At 45.5% G+C, this 22,913-nt stretch overlaps 1 protein-coding gene across 10 annotated transcripts in view; it reads left to right on the top strand.

Annotated features, from left to right (window-relative positions):
- Positions 1-22,913, top strand: part of TENM4 (teneurin transmembrane protein 4) — a 649,734-nt gene that overhangs the window by 466,746 nt on the left and 160,075 nt on the right. For all 10 annotated transcript variants that reach the window (XM_079973241.1, XM_079973246.1, XM_079973247.1 and 7 more), the window contains one exon: positions 22,623-22,724. In XM_079973241.1, the coding sequence (XP_079829367.1) occupies positions 22,623-22,724 (102 nt within the window). The remainder of the gene's footprint in view (positions 1-22,622; positions 22,725-22,913) is intronic.

Raw genomic sequence — 22,913 nt, 5'->3', positions numbered from 1 at the left:
AAGCAGGAGAAAACAAGTTTGCTCCATCTTCCATGTGACAACCCTTGAGATATTTGAAGATGGCCATCATATCTCCTCTCCAGTCTCCTCTTTTCCATGCTAAACATACCCAGCTTCTCCCCCCCCCCCATAGCTGTGGGCAGGAACCCCCCCCCCATCATTCCCCGCTCGCTTCTGGTGGCGCAGCGCTTCCCCCCCTCCCATGCCACTATTCATGTATTGGACGACCCCAGTTTTTTGACGCGATTTTTGAGTCAAAAACTCTTGTCCAATACACAGAAAAATATGGTAATTCTCATTACACAGCGGTAAGAAATAGATATCTTAGTGTGGCGGCACATACACTTTGGAACTCCCCGCCTATTGACACCAGACAGGAAGCTTCTTAAAACATTTTTGTTTAGACAAGCCTAGCCAGACATGTAGAAGTTTGTTTATGTTGTTTAGTCGTGTCCGACTCTTCGTGACCCCATGGACCAGAGCACGCCAGGCACTCCTGTCTTCCACATGTAGAAGTTACATGTGTTCTAATCTGCAGCTTGGTTTTAATCAGTTTTTAAATACCTGCTTATAACTGTTGATGATTTTACAGTATTTTTTTATATAAACTTACTTGAGAGTTTATTACTGTCAAGCAGTACTGTATACAAAGTTTGTTAATTCTATAAGTAAAGGAAAGAAAACAAAACCACACTGAGAGCCCATTTGTGGGGCTAAAAGGCAGGCTGTTTATTTTCATATATTTTAGAAAGAACTATGGGCACACTTTAAAATCTTCTCAGCAGTCTTAGCCTCCTTTTCTTGTTGTTTTTTTTTGGGTTTTTTGCTGTGCAGCCAGGAAGACCGATATACGGTTTTGAGTGAGACACCGCATATACTAACTAGGGTGCGATGTTCTGGGTCACCAAGCAGATGGGAGGCTTGATCTGTGCAGGAAGAGGGAAATAGATTGATTTGGGCCGGGAGGGCAAGTTCGTGGGGTGAGAGGCAAGCTCCGAGATGCCTAATTTTAACCACGATCTTGTGATTCATACAAGAGCCGTTGAACACATTTCGTCTCCGTGTGACCAGCTTTAAAAAATCAGAAGAAACGCGGATGGGATATACACATTTGAGCCATGCCAGAATATGAGCTGGAAGGAAAGAAACATGGTGCTGGCATGTCTAAATCAGGAGCTGTTTCGAGACTTTTGAGTGTGTGCTTGTCAACACCCGCCTCTTTTCATGCTTCAATTTGTTTTGGCTTAGAAAGCCACGATGGCTGAGTCATTCGTGTTTAAAAAAAATATAAACATGTAGGCAGAGACTTGGGAAATCGTGGAGGCACAATTGTTTTCTCTGCCCAGGTGGTGGAAAGCTGACTTGCACAGAGAAGGGCTTGAAGAGTGGTTTATTACAGACTTCTTGGGGAAGGGGGAATAGCTCAGCTCTTTGCATGCAGAGAGAGAGAAAAAAAAGCAGAGCCATCACCTTGCCAACAAAGATTCGTATAGTTAAAGCCATGGTTTTCCCAGTAGTGATGTATGGAAGTGAGAGCTGGACCATAAAGAAGGCTGATCGCCAAAGAATTGATGCTTTTGAATTATGGTGCTGGAGGAGACTCTTGAGAGTCCCATGGACTGCAAGAAGATCAAACCTATCCATTCTGAAGGAAATCAGCCCTGAGTGCTCACTGGAAGGACAGATCCTGAAGCTGCGATTCCAATACTTTGGCCACCTCATGAGAAGAGAAGACTCCCTGGAAAAGACCCTGATGTTGGGAAAGATGGAGGGCACAAGGAGAAGGGGACGGCAGAGGACGAGATGGTTGGGCGGTGTTCTCGAAGCTACAAACATGAGTCTGACCAAACTGCGGGAGGCAATGGAAGACAGAAGTGCCTGGCGTGTTCTGGTCCATGGGGTCACGAAGAGTCGGACACGACTAAACGACTAAACAACAACAACAATTGCATGCAGAATGTCCCTGGCTCAATTGCCAGGGGGGGTTTTCCCCCAAGGGAGAGGCAGCGGTGGCGGCGGAGGAAGCTGCTTGGGTGCCTGGAGCGGTGCGACCAAGGGCGGGTGAGCCGCCGATAGGGGCAGGGTGCACCGCAGGACCTCCGGAGTCTGCCTGCCTCCCCCACTCAGCCACCCTACAACTGGGGGGCAGGCAGCAGGCAGACCGTTTGGGTAGCGCAGAGACTGCGTGCGCCCAAGCCACTGCGTCTCTCCCAGGAGAGATGTGTGGCTCAGGCACGCTGCAGGCCCAGCGGTGAGTGCCGCCCGGCATTTTGTCACCCCCCTCAGTAGTGACACCCAGGGCGGGCACACCCACCACACCCTCCTTCCTCCGCCCCTGGGCAGCAGGTGTCACCACTGTTGGGATGCTGCTAAGGAATCGGGGGCAATTGGCAAGCCCCCAGCTGGCTACAGCCCACTGGCCGACGTGCGGGTCAAGCTCCAGTCCTTGGTGCAGCATGAATCTGTGACCCAGAGCTTCAGAAGCTGGGCACGCAACTCAGCCGAGTAAACGCACAACAGAAGCGGCAGGGAGAGCCTGTGTGAAGCATATTTACAAGCAGTTTATTCAACATACATCAGGACAAAAAGGAAAAACATGTCTTCTCCATTTCGTGTCCAAGCAAGCAGCATAAGCAAAAGCTATACACAAAAACGGATGTTCCCAGCAAGCTGTGCTGGAGTGTAAACAGGCATGTGACACACAACAGTCATGCCTGTCCCTCTTAAGGTGGAACAGAATATTCTAACTACCACACCCTCCCCATCATTCTACCAGGACACTGAGGTCCAGCGCCGAGGGCCTTCTGGAGGTTCCCTCACTGTGAGAAGCCAAGTTACAGGGAACCAGGCAGAGGGCCTTCTCAGTAGTGGCACCCGCCCTGTGGAACACCCTCCCACCAGATGTCAAAGAGAACAACAACTACCAGACTTTTAGAAGACATCTGAAGGCAGCCCTGTTTAGGGAAGCTTTTAATGTTTGATGTATTACAGTATTTTAATATTTTGTTAGAAGCCGCCCAGAGTGGCTGGGGAAGCCCAGCCACATGGGCAGGGTATAAATAATAAATTATTATTATATTATTACTCCTCCGACCCTGGGCAGCAGCACTTTGCCTGAGAGTCCCTTCCCATGTCAGGAGAACCTTGGGAAAGAGGCCTATTATAGTCCACTTCTAAGCTATTGCAATCATCTAATGCTAGCCTCTTGGCAGTGGACGAAAGGATGGAACTACAAAGTGGAGGTTTCTCCTTGCAATAAGCCCATTTCATCCCCTGTCCTTACGAATTACAGCATGGGAAGACCAAGGTCTCTCTCCGTAATAAATTAACCTCCTTGTAAATGACTTTGGCAGCGTTTTTCTAACACAGATGCTCTTCGGCAAAGCGCCTGGCGGATTCACCTCTGCCAGATCGCAGTGATTTATTTGGGACAATCTGGTCTAAGTAGAACAAAATAGCAGGTCAAGGGAGAGCTGGAGTCAGCGCATCTGGGACAGATGTTGGCCAAAAACCTGTTCGGAGATGGCAAGGAACAGCCGTGAGCCCGGCTCCAGTCATCTACGGAGCCTTCCTGCAGCTGTTGCTGTCAAGCTTGAAGAACCAGGCAGCTCAGGGAGGAGGAATGTATAAGATAGGACAAAAATATTTTATTTTTTAAGAAAGGAAGAAAGAAGAGTGGCCTTATTATGTCAAACTAAGGGCATAATAATGGTCTGAAATATGGTCTGAAGCTCAACATCAAAAAAACGAAGATCATGGCCACTGGTCCCATCACCTCCTGGCAAATAGAAGGGGAAGAAATGGAGGCAGTGAGAGATTTTACTTTCTTGGGCTCCATGATCACTGCAGATGGTGACAGCAGCCACAAAATTAAAAGACGCCTGCTTCTTCGGAGAAAAGCAATGACAAACCTAGACAGCATCTTAAAAAGTAGAGACATCACCTTGCCAACAAAGGTCCGTATAGTAAAAGCTATGGTTTTCCCAGTAGTGATGTATGGAAGTGAGAGCTGGACCATCAAGAAGGCTGATCGCCGAAGAATTGAAGCTTTTGAATTATGGTGCTGGAGGAGACTCTTTAGAGTCCCATGGACTGCAGGAAGAACAAACCTATCCATTCTTACGGAAATCAGCCCTGAGTGCTCACTGGAAGGACAGATTGTGAAACTGAGGCTCCAATATTTTGGCCACCTCATGAGAAGAGAAGATTCCCTGGAAAAGACCCTGATGTTGGGAAAGATGGAGGGCACAAGGAGAAGGGGACGACAGAGGACGAGATGGTTGGATAGTGTTCTCGAAGCTACGAACATGAGTTTGCCCAAACTGCGGGAGGCAGTGGAAGACAGGAGTGCCTGGCGTGCTCTGGTCCAGGGGGTCATGAAGAGTCAGACACGACTAAACGACTAAACAACAACAACAACAAAGGAGAGGGCTATCAATGGCTCCTAGCCATGACGGCTAAGCTCTGCCTCCAGCAGTTGGGAGACACCAATGCTTCTGAAGACCAGTTGCTGGAAATCATAGGAGGGGAGAGGGTGAGTCTTGTGTTCAAGTCCCGCTTGCAGGTTTCCCAAAGACACCTCTTGGGCTGTTGTGAGAACAGGGTGATGGATTAGATGGGCCATTGCCATGACCCAGCAGGCTCTTATGTTCTTAGGTTGCGAAAGCGGAAATCTTTTTTTTTCTTTAATTTTTTTAAATAATAAATTTTATTAGTATTTTCCACACAACAACAACATGAAAAATGTCAAAAAACAACAATACACAAAACACAAAAACCAGCATACAAAAAAACCCACAAATCCATATCTTACAAGTTAATAATATAAACACTAAAAAGAAACACAAACATTGACTTCCACCAATCCCACAGCACCTTCTTTACCTCTCATTGTGTCTTCCTGTTTCCCTGTTTTCATTATCATCTCTATCCTAGCATCTAGATATAAATCCCTTTTTCTTATCCTTTCACTTCACAAGGCTATTCCAGACTCAGCCAGATTTCTGTCCTCGAAACTTGGCTTTTAAGGTATTCATTTAGGCACTCCCATTTAGTGAAGTTTTTAATGCTTGATGTTTTATTGTGTTTTTAATATTCTGTTGGGAGCTACCCAGAGTGGCTGGGGAAACCCAGCTAGATGAGCGGGGTATAAATAATAATTATTATTATTATTATTATTATTATTATTATTATTATTATTCTCCTCTCCAGAGGAGTCACCATTCAAGGTAGACTGGTGATGAAAGTCCTGCTCAGTTATAAACTAAACTAATACTTCTATGTGATCCTGCAGTTCTGTCAAAACCCAGAAATCCCGCCTCCCAGCCCCCTCCTGCCAAGCCCCAATGCTTCTCATGTGTTTTCCTTCTTACTTCCATTCTTTCATGCATCCTGTTGATCTTAGCTCCGAGTAGTTAGATGAAGGATAAATGGATTATTATACCGCAAAAAGGCTCTTGAGTCAGCAAGTCTAGGCTTTGCTCCAAGCAAAGAGCTCTGGGAAGGTTAGGCAACCAGGGATTTGTGGAGTGTTATCAAGACCAACTTTGCCTGCTCTTGGGCTACGTGGGTGTTAGCGATAGGCGAATCTTTCCAATCTTCAGTTCATTTCTTCACATTTCCAAAATCAGATTGTGAAAGGTGGTTTTTTGGGGGGGAGGGAGGAATGCAATTTCCCCATATATAATGCATTTTAATGTTATTTTCAGTAACATGTGCAATTTCATGTGCACTTTATCTCTGGGTTTTTGCACCCATCATTTGGCTGGGGAATGACATTGCAAAATTCGGAGAAGAGCAAATTTTAAAAGATATCTGTGTACTGTTTCAAAAAGTGTGGATTAGGTCGGTTTGCCTTTAAATGTGAAATACAAGGGTACCCCATAAGATATGTGTGTAAATTATTATTATCACCATCAGGACTTTTTTCAGTCAGAACTCACCAGAACTCAGTTCCAGCACCAATTAGGTGGGCACCATTGCCATTATAAGACAATAAGGGAGGCGTTCATGATGAGTTCTGGCACCTCTTTTTCTAGAAAAATAGCAGGTATTATTATTATTATTATTATTATTATTATTATTATTATTATTATCACCACAAGCATACCAAAAGCTGCTCCTCCTCCTCCTTCTTCTTCTTCTTCTTCTTTGGCGATCATGTAGCCGAGTAAGATTGTCTTCCATAAACACGGTTTTAACAATGAGTCCGTAAGTGACTGTGGAGGCCAATTCTGGATCCACACATCCTTCCACAGTGGGGACATTGGTTTCCGAGCAGGAGTTGATCACAGTGTGGATTTGCCAAGCGTGCCTTCCTCTTAGCACGTTTCTCCCTTGTGTCCTAAGTTTGAGTGTCTTCAAAGCCCAGGACACCTTTGGTAAAGGCTGTTCTCCAACTGGAGCGCTCGCAGGCCAGTGTTTCCCAGTTGTCAGTGTTTATCCTACATTTTTTTAAGATTTGCCTTGAGACAGTCTTTAAACCTCTTTTGTTGACCACCAGCATTGTGCTAACCATTTTTAAGTTCAGAATAGAGTAGTTGCTTTGCAAGACGATCATCAGGCATCTGCACAACATGACCAGTCCAACAAAGTTGATATTGAAGAATCATTGCTTCAACACTGGTGGTCTTTGCTTCTTCCAGTACACTGGTATAGTTTGCCAGTTGTTGCATAAGGAGGTTTATTTTCCTTTGGTCTCATGCACTATTGAAAACGGGTAGCATCAAATTTACTTCTATTTTTCTTCTTTTCCCATTAAATATATACATATATATATATACCCAATGTGTGTCCATTGTTCCACCAGGCCTCGTTTCCTCACGGCCACTCCCTCTCAACCACAGCTTGTCAATTTGCTCAGCATTTCAGCTAGGTAACTTCTCTTGATCTAAGAGTTTCTACAAAAGTTTCATTGACTGGCATAATTACTTTAGCTTCGGGGTCAAGGAAAGGTTTACATAATTTAAAACTTAATTCACATGCATTTGGGGGGGGGAGAGGGTTGTTGCTATTACATTTCTCCAAAGACCCGAATTCAACCTTTGCGACAAGGCTTGCAGTGTTAGCCACAGTTGTTACCAGAGGAACCTGCCCCAGCAAACCTGGAAACCCGAGTCAGTATGGTTTGAGTTTCTGCCCTTTATATAAGACTGAGCACTCTCTGTTAGGTGTATAATGTTCTTGGACCCTTGGATAATGTAAGCAAAGCATGTTTTGTTCCTGTTTCACATTATAGAACTGCCTGGCTCGTATTTCCATGTAAGCCCTAACAGTGTAGAGTATAAATTAGCGGGTGCAGGGGGTTTCTTTCGGAGTACCGAACTGTTTGTATATTTTGGCACGCAGATATAAAATCTTTATGGGTCCCAAACAATGGGGCTTCTTAAGAACGGCAGTTTTTCCCAAGACTTGCTCTTAACTCGTACCCATAAAAGCGAAGGGCCTGCATACATGAGTGTGCAATTGATCATATCCCTGCGTATGAAGCTGTGAAAAAGTTAACACTTTTTGACTCTTAACCAGAGTTTTTCTCGAAGTGGGTGGGTGCGGATGAAAATACCGTGACTTGACCTACCTCATTCAAAGGACGGCTTTCATTGCAAAAAACCAAACATAAGGAACTTTATCTCTCTCTCTCTCTCCATATATATATATATATATGTATATATTTACTGTTGTACCTTGGATGTCGAACGGAATCTGTTCCGGAAGTACGTTCAACTTCCAAAATGTTTGAAAACCAAAAGCTATTGTTATTCATTTCCTCCTGCATCTTTTATAATAATCCAAATCTTTTGCATCTCCGTTATATCCCAAATTCACCATTAAGCTAAATGTGTTATTCCAATCCTTCTAACAATTTTAACTGTTGACAATGGTTTTTAAGATAAATTATAGATTTCCCCCATTCTTTATTAAAATTCTGGCCTTCCTGATTTCTGATTCTTCTAGTCATTTTTGCCATTTAAGCATAATCCATCAACTTGATCTGCCATTACTAATCATTTTACTGTTTCGGTCTTCTTGTTAAACCGCTTTGAGGTTTCTTACGCTCAAGCAGTCTGTCAATTTTATTAAATAAATAAATTTAGACGGTACCATCATTGCAGGCCTATATTTAGTTAGAAACACTCATTAGGTCTCCGGAGGTTTCCTGTGTGGTAGGAGTGGGTATGCATTGCTTGTTTGCATCAGCAGCCTTGATATAAGAAATCTAGTGTGTTTTCCATTGGCATTATTTCAATTCCACTTTAATTTTAGTAATATTTAAAAGTGGAGCTTTCTAAACTTTTCATGTTGGTGAGATGCTTTTTAGACATGCATCATTTTCATGGCACAGCAATTCACTTTTACTAGCAAACCAGAGGTTAAACTAACCCCTTTCCAGCCCCGGGAAGAACACAGGGGGCATTTGCACGACACACTCGCACACTACAGCTGATGCACTAATGTGTCGTGATGCACAATTTGGAAAGCTCTGATTTAAAGAACTCCTGTGGGTTAAAGCCTCAGCGCCTAGGGCTTGCCGATCGAAAGGTCGGCGGTTCGAATCCCTGCGGCGGGGTGCGCTCCCGCTGCTCGGTCCCAGCGCCTGCCAACCTAGCAGTTCGAAAGCACCTCCGGGTGCAAGTAGATAAATAGGGACCGCTTACCAGCGGGAAGGTAAACGGCGTTTCCGTGTGCGGCTCTGGCTCTGGCCAGAGCAGCGATGTCACGCTGGCCACGTGACCCGGAAGTGTCTCCGGACAGCGCTGGCCCCTGGCCTCTTAAGTGAGATGGGCGCACAACCCCAGAGTCTGTCAAGACTGGCCCGTACGGGCAGGGGTACCTTTACCTTTACCTTTTAAAGTCCTAGAAGAAAAGCAATGATAAACCTAGACAGCACCTTTAAAAGTAGAGACATCACCTTGCCAACAAAGGTCCGTATAGTTAAAGCTATGGTTTTCCCAGTAGTGATGTATGGAAGTGAGAGCTGGACCCTAAAGAAGGCTGATCGCCAAAGAATTGATGTTTTTGAATTATGGTGCTGGAGGAGACTCTTGAGAGTCCCATGGACTGTAAGATGATCAGACATATCCACTCTTAAGGAAATCAGCCCTGAGTGCTCACTGGAAGGACAGATCCTGAAGCTGAGGCTCCAATACTTTGGCCACCTCATGGGAAGAGAAGACTCCCTGGAAAAGACCCTGATATTGGGAAAGATGGTGGGCGCAAGGAGAAGGGGACGACAGAGGATGAGATGGTTGGATAGTGTCTTCGAAGCTACCAGCATGAGTTTGACTAAACTGCAGGAGGCAGTGGAAGACAGAAGTGCCTGGCTTGCTCTGGTCCATGGGGTAACGAAGTGTCGGACATGACTAAACGACTAAACAACAAAAGTCCTAGAGCGCTTGCAGTCATTGGCCAAAACAATAGGAGGAAGACAGGGAAACACTCTCTCTTGCTTTCAGTTTCTCATTTGAATACCGCCTGCTTGTGTTTCCTGATAGCTTCACAGGTAAAAAGGCTAAAGGCATCTTTCTGGGGGGGGGGGGGGAGAAAATGAAAGAAAGCTGAAAAGTCAAGAGGGGGGCAGCAGGAATATCCTTGAAGGAGCCAGGCTCCTGCTGCTGTTTCCACCCACCTCTGTGGCCTTCCAAGTTTAATACACACTCGGGAACATGATTTGTCCCTTGTTTCTAAAATGGCCTTCAACTTATCATTTGCAGCGAAACTCAAAAGCCAGCACTGGCCTTGCCCCCAGCTAGAAAACCAGAGATTGTAATATACTGAACATAAAACAGCATCCTGCTTACAAGCGAAAGGGCCTGCGACTCGAACACCAAAGGTTGCATAATTGTTGTTTCCTCTAGCCTTCTGCAAGTGTTCGTATGAATTTAAAGGAGAGGGAGAGGGGGAGAATATATATATATGCACAGAAACCCTTTAGTAGGCTTAACATTCAGTCCCTGGGGCAAATTGGCGAGAAGAGAGTGCTTCATTTTAGCGCAGCCAAACATTGGTTTAAAAATATCCCGACTTTGGGGAGGGCAGGGCAAGACCTAGAAACAAAAAGGGGAATTAACCACAGCCTGCTATTTTCCTTCCCTTTCTTCCCCCGTCTAAAGCAAGCGTGGGCAGCATACCTTTTGGCGTTAGGAAATCAAACTTGGCGGATCAGACCAAGGCCAAACTAGTCTAGCCTCCTTTCCCCCAACAGCAGCTAGCCAGATGTCTTTGTAACCTCACAAGCAGAGCTTGAAAAAGTGGCAAGCTTTCTTCGCTTGTCCCCAGGCGCCTGACATTCAGAGCAGCGATGAGTGGGTTTCTTTGGTTCGTCTCCATCATTGTTCCTCTGCCCTGCACCACGCCGCTCCTGAATCCCAGTTTAACTAGGATGATTTCTGAAATTAAATTGAAGCATGCCCCCTTTCCGCTCCTTTGATTCCCTTTGTGTCGTTTCCCACCTCTGTGGTCCTGAGGCACATGTTCTTGCTGATGAACATAAGATGAATCCTGCTGGATCTGACTAAAGGCCTATCTGCTCCGGCCTTCATTTCTCACAGCGGGAAATTAGATGCCTATGGGAAGCCTGCAAGCGGGACATGAGTCCAGTGACATTCTCCTGCTTGTGATTCCCAGAAAATAGCTTTCAGAGGCACAATGTGTCTGATAGCAGAGGTAATACAGTCACCATGACTAATTCATCTTCCATGAATTTCCCTAACCATCCCCCACCCATTTTTATTTCATTTTTATATACATTTTTATCAATTTTTTTTAACATATCCGTTCCAACAGTCATACAACATAACTTCTCATCTTATACAATATTTTGGACTTCCGTCAACACCTCTGGTGATTTTCCGTTTTTATCACTTCTTCTGCATTTCTTACTTTCTGTATTACATCTAATTGTCCTTAACTAATAGTTCTCTTCATAGTCTTTCTTGTAGTATTTCAAATAATCCACTTTACAAAACTTCTTGCAGTCCTACTAGCGTAATCTGTTCATCACAGTTACTTTTCAAATAGTTCATATATTTACTCCAGTCTCCTAGGAATCTCTGATCCCGCCAGTTTCGAATCCTTCCTGTTAGTTTATCTAATTCTGCGTAGTCCATCAACTTCATCCTCCATTCTTCTTTCGTTGGTAATTCTTCTTGTTTCCATTTTTGTACCAATAATATTCTTGTCCTCTGCCCATTTTTAAACTACAGTGGTACCTCAGTTTCTTGCTCCTGTGTTGTTGGTTTTCTCCTGGTCTGGTCAGAGATACAGTGGTGCCTCTGATTACGTACTTAATTCGTTCCGGAGGTCCGTTCTTAACCTGAAACTGTTCTTAACCTGAAGTATCACTTTAGCTAATGGGGCCTCCTGCTGCCGCCGCGCCGCCGGTGCATGCTCTCCGGAGCACGATTTCTGTTCTCATCCAGAAGCAAAGTTCTTAACCTGAGGTACTATTTCTGGGTTAGCGGAGTCTGTAACCTGAAGCGTCTGTAACGCGAGGTACCACTGTAATGCACATCAAGGTGTGACACTCTATACCATGGGTAGGCAAACTAAAGCCCAGGGGCCAGATCTGGCCCAATTGCCTTCTAAATCCGGCCCGCAGACGATCCAGGAATCAGCATATAGAATGTGTGCTTTTATTTAAAATGCATCTCTGGGTTATTTGTGGGGCATAGGAATTTGTTAGAAGATCAAACCTCTCCATTCTGAAGGAAATCAGCCCTGAGTGCTCGCTGGAAGGACAGATCCTGAAGCTGAGGCTCCAGTACTTTGGCCACCTCATGAGAAGAGAAGACTCCCTGGAAAAGATCCTGATGTCGGGAAAGATGGAGGGCACAAGGAGAAGGGGACAACAGAGGTCAAGATGGTTGGACAGTGTTCTTGAAGCTACGAACATGAGTCTGACCAAGGCAGTGGAAGACAGGAGTGCCTGGCGCTCTCTGGTCCATGGGATCACGAAGAGTCGGACATGACTAAACGACTAAACAAAAACAGGAATTTGTTCATATTGTTTTTCAAAATGTAGTCCGGCCCACCACAAGGTCTGAAGGACAGTGGACCAGCCCCCTGCTGAAAAAGTTTGCTGACTGCTGCTCTATACTATTGAATAATTGCTTTAATATGGCCATTATCTTTAAAGGCACTTAGGCCCAAGAAGAAAGTTCTCCCAATACCAGAAAGAAAGAAAAAACACAGCAGCAATTTTGGGACAAATGCATCAAATTTGGGACAGGCATCAAGTCCTTTTTCTAATTGCCCACATTTTTGAGCCTACACTCGAGAACCGTGTCTTTGATTCTGCAGAAGCGTAGACGAAGTATTCTGCTTGGCAAGGGTGTCTGCACCAACCAGCTTACTGACATGGGTGATAAATGACCAACATTAGAAGGTACGGAAAAGGAATAAGACAGAGCAAGAGTTTTGAGGACGTGGCCTCGTGATTCCAGAGAAATTATCATTCATTTGCTGGGCTTCCCTTGCCTTCATCAATCAGTATTAACTGTGTTTTGCCACATTATCTGTAGGGTGGTGGCAGAGAGCTGAGTTTCCATCATTCGGACAAGTTGGGCAATACGTGCATGAGCTGATTTGTGACAGATGTGCAGGGAAGCAAAACTAGTCAGTGCTGAGACCTCCAAATATATTTCTTATATATATATATATATATATAGGTAAAGGTAAAGGTACCCCTGCCCGTACGGGCCAGTCTTGACAGACTCTGGGGTTGTGCGCCCATCTCACTTAAGAGGCCAGGGGCCAGCGCTGCCCGGAGACACTTCCGGGTCACGTGGCCAGCGTGAAATCGCTGCTCTGGCCAGAGCCAGAGCCAGAGCCGCACACAGAAACGCCGTTTACCTTCCCGCTGGTAAGCGGTCCCTATTTATCTACTTGCACCCGGAGGTGCTTTCGAACTGCTAGGTTGGCAGGCGCTGGGACCGAGCAGCGGGAGCGAACCCCGCCGCAGGGATTCGAACCGCTGACCTTTCAATCGGCAAGCCCTAGGCGCTGAGGCTTTAACCCACAGCGCCACCTGCGTCCCATAGATATATATATATCTATATATCTATATATATATATATACATATATATATAGTTCGAGGCCCATGCACGTAACCCAGAGCTTCCTCTTTCGGCGCGTGCATTCGGAACACCCGCCCACCTCTCCCTACTTTTAGGGCTTTGCACTTGACCTTGCTATGCCATCGTGTGTTGTCTGTCATTGGGACAGGGGCACGGCAGGAATTTTCCCTACTTGGCTGATGGGCTGTTGCCATTTGGGTTTCGCCTGCCGCATAACAAATCGTCACAACTTGTAAGGTTGCGGATAGGCTCTGGTTCGGGTGATAGGGATGGGAGAACGCTCTTGCCATCCCTATGTGAAGGGTATTCCGTTAAAGGAATCCAGGGACTCAATGGTTTGGTCAACCCCTGAGAGGAGGTTGTGCCCGTGCCTGAGTCCAGGAGGGCATTTGGGTGGCGGAGATAGCGTGCTCCCAGCTTTCTGCTTATCCAGGTGTTCACCCATGGCTGACCTTTGCTGGTGCCCTGGGTCAGCGCTACCTGCATGGCAGGGAGCTAGTCGAACCAGAGCCTATGCAACCAGTCACTTTCTGCAATCAATAAAGTTGTGGCCTAAATTCTGCCAAAAACCAAACCAAAATTTGAGTCTTGTCTGAATTTATTTCAACACGTAATTAACTTAAACCAAAAATCACCTTATCCTTCTGCAATGTATTCTCTTAACAGCTTAATAGAGAACTCGGGTGATGAGTCCCAATATCTGTAGAGCCAGAACTTCTGCTATGTACCCATTAGCGGCTTGAAAGGCAGTGAGGTCGTCCTCCCTCTTTCCCCCCCTTCCCCCCAGCTGTGTCCCAATTTGCTTTTTTTATGTTGCTTTTCACACCTGAGAGAGGGTGTGGATGTCTTCACCCTGACATGCATTGTTTCCCCCCCTCCAAACCCGGTTCACTGAAGCCATCATCTGAGCATGTGCAACAGTTGCCTGAACTGTACACACCTCAGCTGAACCACAGCTTTCGTTTTCTAATCGTTTGGAAGCTGGCTTGAGGGTAAGCACATCAAACAGCATTGTTTCTCAGGAAGCTGCAGGGTACCTATGGACTGTGACTTAAAAAGCAAGTCCCCTTGGCTTCAGACACTAGTAGTGGGAGCATAATGGACCCAGGAGTAAGGGGTGAGGTGCACACAGCCTTAGCCACAAAGGAATTAGAGAGGGATCTCTGTGTTCACGAGGAAGACCAAGATATGTAGATACTATTTTTTAAAGCAAAGAGGGAAAACAAAACAAAACAAACCAACAGTCAAAAACAATGCTGTATGCTCCGGTAACCTCTAGGCTAGATTACTGCAACATGTTATATGTGGGGCTTTCTCTGAAATGGTTCTGAAACTTCAGCTGGTGCAGAATTGAGCAGCCTGGTTGCTCACGAGGGCAAGTTGGCTTGAGCGTATGTCAATACTTAATTTCCAGGCCCAGTTCAAAGTGCTGGTTTTGACCTTTGTTGTTGTTTAGTCGTTTAGTCGTGTCCGACTCTTCGTGACCCCATGGACCAGAGCATGCCAGGCACTCCTGTCTTCCACTGCCAGTTTGGTCAGACTCATGTTTGTAGCTTCGAGAACACTGTCCAACCATCACGTCCTCTGTCGTCCCCTTCTCCTTGTGCCCTCCATCTTTCCCAACATCAGGGTCTTTTCCAGGGAGTCTTCTCTTCTCATGAGGTGGCCAAAGTATTGGAGCCTCAGCTTCACGATCTGTCCTTCCAGTGAGCACTCAGGGCTGATTTCCTGCAGAGTGGATAGGTTTGATCTTCTTGCAGTCCATGGGACTCTCAAGAGTCTCCTCCAGCACCATAATTCAAAAGCATCCATTCTTCGGCGATCAGCCTTCTTGATGGTCCAGCTCTCACTTCCATACATCACTACTGGGAAAACCATAGCTTTAACTATACGGACCTTTGTTGGCAAGGTGATGTCTCTGCTTTTTAAGATGCTGTCTAGGTTTGCCATCGCCTTTCCCCAAGGAGCAGGCGTCTTTTAATTTTGTGACTGCTGTCACCATCTGCAGTGATCATGGAGCCCAAGAAAGTAAAATCTCTCACTGCCTCCATTTCTTCCCCTTCTATTTGCCAGGAGGTGATGGGCCCAGTGGCCATGATCTTTGTTTTTTTGATGTTGAGCTTCAGACCATATTTTGCGCTCTCCTCTTTCACCCTCATTAAAAGGTTCTTTAATTCCTCCTCACTTTCTGCCATCAAGGTTGTGTCATCTGCATATCTGAGGTTGTTGATATTTCTTCCGGCAATCTTAATTCCGGCTTGGGATTCATCCAGCCCAGCCCAGGTTTTGACCTATGAAGCCTTAAATGGCTCAATACTGCAGTAACTCAAGGACTGCCTCTCCCTATAGAAACCAACCCGGACCCTGCAATCACCATCTGAGGCTTTTCTTTGTGTGCCTCCTCCATGAGACGTCCGGACGGTGGCAACATGAGAATGGGGCCTTTTCTGTAGTGGCTCCCCGTTTGTGGGCTGCTCTCCCCAGGGAGGCTCGCCAGGCACCTTCATTACATATCTGTAGGCACTTTCAGTCATCAGAAAGGGATTCCCTCACAGCAGGGTTGATGCTGCCAGCCTTAATATCACATTTGCAGACATCTTTGTAACACACAGCTGGCTGGCCAATGGGCCTGGCGTCTCTCTGCAGCCATAGCAGATGCTGCAACCTCCCAACAATTTGACTTCACTCTCAAAGGTACGCAAGAGTTAGGATTCATTCGGCCGCAGCTTCCAGAAAGCCCATGGTACAAGTTTGCCTTCTGGCTGGTGGCACGTAATAACGCACTTTTGCAGTGTCCCCAGCCAGTTGTGCACCACAACACGGAAACCAGGAGGAAGGAGAGCAGCCGGAGTACTGCAGCTGATCTATTGCCCTGAGCCCATTTTGGCTGTTCTGCAGTCCAGAAGCCCATTGGTTTCGGTGGGGCGTGGCTGCTGTTGCAAAAACATGGACACAGGTGGTGCAAGCGGTTAGCTGGCCTTTCACCTGCAGGAACAAAGCAGAGCCAAGATCTGTTCCTTGGAAACTGCTGCTGGTTCTTTTTTTTCTTTTTTCTTTTTGTATAATTTTTTATTAAAGATTTAAACAAAACATATTGTCCAAAAACATGTCATCCTTAATTTTTCCCCATTTTCCTTCCTCCCCCCCACCCTCCCACACAAAACCCACCCCACCCCCGACTTCCCTCAGTTCCATTCTTTGGTTTCTTTGTGAATACAGTTCTCTGCATGTTATAAAAATATATAAATCCTCAAATTGTTTAATTATTGTCAATAAAAAGTTTGTGAATGTTTATTCGAAACCTGCCAAGGAGTGCAGTTCATTTTGTTGCATCTTCAAATACTTTGTAAAGGGTTCCCATTCATCTATAAAGTCACGTCCTTGTCCCGTAGCTTATGTGTCAATTTTGCCAGCTCTGCTTAGTCCATCAGTTTTTCTTGGCATGATTCTTTAGTTGGGATTTCTTCGGTCTTCCATCCTTGTGCTATTAGAACTCTTGCGGCCATTGTCGCATACATGAAGATGTTTTTCAGTTTTTTGGGCAGGTCTTTCCCAACAATCACTAACAAAAATGCTTCAGGTTTTTAAACAAATGTTAAGTGGAACATTTTCTTCAGTTCATTGTATATCATTTCCCAATTTTTTAAAATTACGCTACAATCCCACCACATGTGATAAAATGTCCCCTCCTTTTCCTTACACTTCCAACATATATTTGAACTAGCTTTGTACATTTTCCCTAACTGCACTGGTGTCATATACCATCTGTACATCATCTTCATATAATTCTCCTTCAACAGGGAACAGTCTTTAAATTTTAAATCAGTTTTCCATAATTATCCCCAATCTTCCATCATAATGTGGAAAGTGCTGCTGGTTCTAACTGCATGCTAGCTGCTGCCCTGCTAAATTCGCAGTGCTTGGGTTTTGTTTTGTTTTGTTTCTCCTTGGCGCCGGCTTGTTCACTCCTCAATGCCTGGGGAGCCGCGAGCAAAGCACAGAGGCTATAAAATATGTAACTCTTAACATGCATTTTCATTAGCAAAGCCTCTAATAAGGCCTGGTGTTGGGAAGGCATTGCCTTGGCCTCTAGCCCAAGAGAGAGAGAGACCCCTAGTAATTAGGCATGATGCTACCCGTAGATAAATAAGGAAGAAATATTGCAACATCGGCTGTTCTGCTGGCCCACCCAAGAGGGTGGATAATTAATCTGAAAGCCAGGTGGGGGAGGGAGAGGAGGAAGATCTATTGGGAGACCAGCCAATTTGTCCATCTCTTTAATATATATAATTGCATTTTGTCCAGAGAAAAAGTAATTCACACGGGTAATTGCAGGACAGGGCAAGGCAGCTTTAACAAGCTTGCCGCACTATATCAGGCTCGCTGCTTGCCAGCTGGCAAGTGTTTCATGACTCTGCTGTCTCCGGGGTCTGCATTGTGGGTAGTGGGGGGCTAAACAGGCTCCCACAGTGCCGTGAACGGATGCCCTGAGAGGTGTGTCGCTAAGGAGACAGGAGTAGTCAGCGTGGTGCCCGTAGATGTTTGCTCCGCGCAAGTTGCGCCTCAAAATGCTCTAGATTCAGGTAGATAGCCATGTTGGTCTGACGCAGTTGAGATATATATATATATATATATATATATATATATATATATTAGCACCTTAGAGACCAACCACCATATTTTTCACTCCATAAGATGCACCTGGCCATAAGATGCACCTAGTTTTTAGAGGAGGAAAACTATTCTAAACGAAACAGTGGATGTATGATTTTTGTGGTTCATGCTGTGGCCACAGACATGTGATCTGATGGTGAATTTGGGGTGACCCAATGCAAAAATCCTGAGGATCCATGGGCTTTTACCTCCCCCCTCCCAGGCAGCCTCTGCTAGTGTCCCTTATATCTCTTCGGATCCCACCGATCAGCTGTTTCCTTTCAACACTCCCTTCCCTCTTGTTTACCTTAGTGTCTTTTCCTTAGCTGGAGCAGTTTTTTGTTCCTCCTTTTCTTCTAATTTCTCTCCTCATTGCTTTAGTCTTACTGTTTCCCCCCTTTGCAAGTTTGCTGCCTTTACCTCCCCACTCCCAGGCAGCCTCCTTTATCTCTAGCCTCCCTTATCTCTCTCCCCGATTGGCAAACGATCAGCGGCTTTGTTTCAACACCCACTTTCCTCTTTCAAAAAAAAAAAAAAAGCATGATCTGCTTTTAGCCCCTGGGCAATTGGTTCCAGGGGCCACACATTCGCTCCATAAGACACACAGACATTTCCCCTTACTTTTTAGGAAGAAAAAAGTGTGTCTTATGGAGCGAAAAATACGGTAAGTTTGTTCTTGGTATAAGCTTTTGTGTGCATGCACACTGCTCTATTCAGCCGACAGTCCTTTAAAAAGGAGAAAAGCAACAACTGCTGGATTAACACCTAGTAAGAGCTGTTCGGCAGTGGAACGGTCTCCCTTGGGAGGTTATGGACTCCCCTTCCTTGGAGGTTTCTAAGCAGAGGTTGGACGGCCTTCTGCCATGGAAGCTTTAGCTGAGATTCCTGCATTGCAAGGGGTTGGACTAGATGACCCTTGGTTCCCCTTCCAACTCCACTATTCTATTATTCTAAGCTGGATTCAAATCCCTGTGATCTTGGGCAAATTAGATCCTTGTGGCCTTTGTTCTAACCCAGCAGGGTTCGTCTTACAAGTTTAGACCTGTCTTTGGAGCAGCGTGTACCCCTCTCCTTTTATTGGAGATGAAGTAATTTGAAATCATCATCATTGAAAAACTTTATTGTCACTTGAACAACTTGTATACAGTGAGATTACACGAGCACCCCCCACTCAGCTCTCTTAGCCTTAATTCCCCTCGTTTACTGACGCACACCCACCAAACCCAAAAGTCAGTTGCGCTGTTGTTATCTTTTCATTCAGTGGCCTAACAGCCCACGGATAGAAGCTGTTCTTTACCCTGTTGGTGCGACTAATTGTGCTTCTATATCTTCTGACCAAGGGCAGGAGATCAAGAAAGTGCCGGCCAGGGTGTGAATCATCCCTGAGAATTTTCCTCACTCTCCTGAGGCAACGTTCTTCCGCTATTTCCTCCAGCAGATTCACGGGGCAGCCCATAATATCTTGTGCTGTATTCACCACCCTCTGTAGGCACTTCCTATCAGATGATGTCAAACCAGCGTACCACACCGTGATGCAGTATGAAAGGACACTTTCTATTGTGGGCCCAGTACGAATATCTTTTACGTCAGAGTACAGTGACCAATGCCTCACAGTAAGCAGTGCATCATCTAGAAAGGCTCATATTTCTAAGACCTCATTTATTGGATAGTTCAATGGTTAATTTTTGTGAGAGGTTTATGAAATGGCTCAGTTGCAGCAAAGACCTGAATCAAGGTCTTTAAAAGAGAGGAGTTGTTTTCTCACCGCTTCCATTGTTTCTAACTTGTTTCAGTGGGACACACACACAGAGATCTAGCTAAGTTAAGGCCGCTCCTATATAATTACATCCTATTTTAATATGAGACACATTGCATGGAGTGTGAACCAGAAACAATAGACTCAAACGAACTATGCTATTTTATCATTCGCCTAATGCCACACACACTGCCGTACCTGTCTTCATGCAAACGTCGGCGAATAAATCAACAAAATGATCTTTATTTTCTCTTCGCGGGTAAAAAAAAAAAAAGAAGTGTGTTTAATAAGCCTTGTGTGTTTTTTTCTGTATTAAAAGCAAATTGTAAACACTAATAGTTTGAGCTGTCATTAAAACAAAACGAAGTGCTAGGAACAGTTTGAAGACTGTATGTTTCTGGTTTTTCTGGAGTTATTTAGCAAAAGCATTACATCGTACATGGAATAAATTAATGCTGCCTGCTCAGGCAAGAAGCAGGAGTTCTGCTACATAGATATTTTGAATTATATAAATAACTACACAGCTTTATGGATGTCGTCTTTCTCAGAGTTGCGCTGGATGTCTCTGATTTCGATACAGCTTTTTGATTCTTTGCCGTTAATTGACTTTGACGTCCTCCGAAGTCGAAATCTGCTAAAATAAATAAATGCACTGTAAGAAAATAAACAATTAGGCAAGTATCCTAATCTGTTGATCTGTTAAGGGGAAGGGCTACAGCTCAGTGGGACAGCATCTGCTTTGCATGAAAGTCCCAGGTCTAATCCCCGGTGGCTGGGAATGTCTCTGGCATGAAAGCAGCTGCACAAATATAAGTTGGGGGACACCAGGCTTACTAGCAGTCCACGTGAAAAGGATCTGGGGGTCTTGGTGGACCACAAGCTTAACATGAGTCCACAGAGTGATGCAGCAGCAAAAAAAACTGATGCTATTCTAGGCTGCATCAACCAAAGGCTAGTGTCTGGAGGCGGTTGGAGGATGGATGGCAGCTAACAGATTGAGGTTGAATTCTGACAAGACAGAAGTACTGTTTTTGAGGGACAGGGGGCGGGCAGGTGTGGAGGACTCCCTGGTCCTGAATGGGGTAACTGTGACCCTGAAGGACCAGGTGCACAGTCTGGAGTTCATTTTGGACTCACAGCTGTCCATGGAGGTGCAGGCCAATTCTGTGTCCAGGGCAGCTGTTTACCAGCTCCATCTGGTATGCAGGCTGAGACCCTACCTGCCCGTAGACTGTCTCGCCAGAGTGGTACATGCTCTAGTTATCTCTCGCTTGGAATAGTTCAATGCACTCTATGTGGGGCTACCTTTGAAGGTGACCATGAAACTGCAAATAATCCAGAATGCAGCAGCTAGACTGGTGTCTGGGAGACCATATAACACCGGTCCTGAAAGACCTACATTGGCTCCCAGTACGTTTCTGAGCACAGTTCAAAGTGTTGGTGCTGACCTTTCAAGCCCTAAACGGCCTCAGCCCAGTAGACCTGAAGGAGCGTCTCCACCCCCATCATTCTGCCCAGACACTGAGGTCCAGCTCCGAGGGCCTTCTGGCGGTTCCCTCACTGCGAGAAGTGAGGTTACAGGGAACCAAGCAGAGGGTCTTCTCGGTAGTGGTGCCCGCCCTGTGGAATGCCCTCCCTTCAGATGTCAAAAAAATAAACAACTATCTTACTTTTAGAAGACATCTGAAGGCAGCCCTGTTTAGGGAAGTTTTTAATGTTTAATGTTTTATTCTGTTTTAATGTTCTGTTGAAAGCTGCCCAGAGTTACAGGGGAAACCCAGCCAGATGGGTGGGCTATAATAATAAGATGTTGTTGTTGTTGTTGTTTGTTTGTTTCTAGATCAAGGGAAGTAATAGTTCAACTCTATTCTGCCTTGGTCAGACCACACGTTATACTGTGTCCAATTCTGGGCACCACAATTTGAGAAGGATGTTATCAAGCTGGAATGTGTGCAGAGGGGGGCAACCAAGATGTGGCTGGGGCAGCCCAGCCAGGTGGGCAGGGGTTATATAATAAAATTACATTTATTGCTATAAGATGATCAAGGGTCTGGAAACCAAGCCTGATGAGGAACGGTTGAAGCAGCTGGGTGTGTTTAGCCTGGAAAAGAGGAGACTGGAGAGGAGATATGATGGCCATTGTCCAATATCTAAAGGGATGTCACATATAGGATGGAGCAAGCTTGTTTTCTCCTGCTCCAGAGGGTAGGACCCAAACCAATGGACTCAAGTTATAAGAAACCCTGGAAAGCTGCTGCCGGTTGGTGTAGACAACACTTGTTGTTGTTGTTGTTTAGTCGTTTAGTCATGTCTGACTCTTCGTGGCCCCACGGACCAGAGCACGCCAGGCACTCCTGTCTTCCATTGCCTCCCGCAGTTTGGTCAAACTCATGCTGGTAGCTTCGAGAACACTATCCAACCATCTCGTCCTCTGTCGTCCCCTTCTCCTTGTGCCCTCCATCTTTCCCAACATCAGGGTCTTTTCCAGGGAGTCTTGTCTTCTCATAAGGTGGCCAAAGTATTGGAGCCTCAGCTTCAGGATCTGTCCTTCCAGTGAGAACTCAGGGCTGGTTTCCTTCAGAATGGATTGGTTTGATCTTCTTGCAGTCCATGGGACTCTCAAGAGTCTCCTCCAGCACCAGAATTCAAAAGCATCAATTCTTTGGCAATCAGCCTTCTTTACGGTCCAGCTCTCACTTCCAACACCAGGCCAGGCTAAATAGACTGACTCAGTATAAGTCAGCTTCTTATGTTCCTACGACAAGCTTGGACGTCTTGGCACATATATAGTGCCCACAGGTTTGTTTTAATGCAAGGGATCCTGCTGTTCCTGCAAAACTGGGCACATAGAACTCTCTCTTCTCTGGAATTGTATGGAGAAATCCACAATCGTTAGCATTTAGCGTACCGTACTTAATTGCTGTCACCCTTATATAGGAATGCTTTCTGCTCCGTCATCTGGTGCGGAGAATGAGTTCAGTGTTGTTGTTTCGGTTTTCAAAATATATTCTCCTATCATTAGAAGTTTGCTGTTGAATTACGCTACCTTTTTTTAACAAATGTTCTCCACTCCCATGACTGATGTCCTTTGCTTTTCCTTCAAACACTCTTTGGTCATCTCTGTTTCTCCTTCCCGCAGAATCAGTGGATAACTGCCCTAGCAACTGCTACGGGAACGGGGACTGTGTCTCTGGGACCTGCCATTGCTTTCTCGGCTTCCTGGGTCCCGACTGTGGACGAGGTAGGGATTTGGGTTAACTTTTGTTGTTGTTTGTTACTGTCCCTGCTGTATCTTGTGGGTGGGGTGAGGGTTTCCAGGCAAAGGGCAAGGATGGATTCGGAGCCCACCCCCTAGTCTATAAACATTTATCCATACTTTTAGGTTTATCTTGGGTTTATCTATCTGGGACTCTACAGGCCTCACTCCTCC

Source organism: Podarcis cretensis (assembly GCF_951804945.1).
Source record: "Podarcis cretensis genome assembly, chromosome: 4".
In the NCBI taxonomy this organism is placed as follows: Eukaryota; Metazoa; Chordata; class Lepidosauria; order Squamata; family Lacertidae; genus Podarcis; species Podarcis cretensis.
Note: the sequence above shows the minus strand (reverse complement) of the source record. Positions and strands in the feature narration are given on the sequence as shown.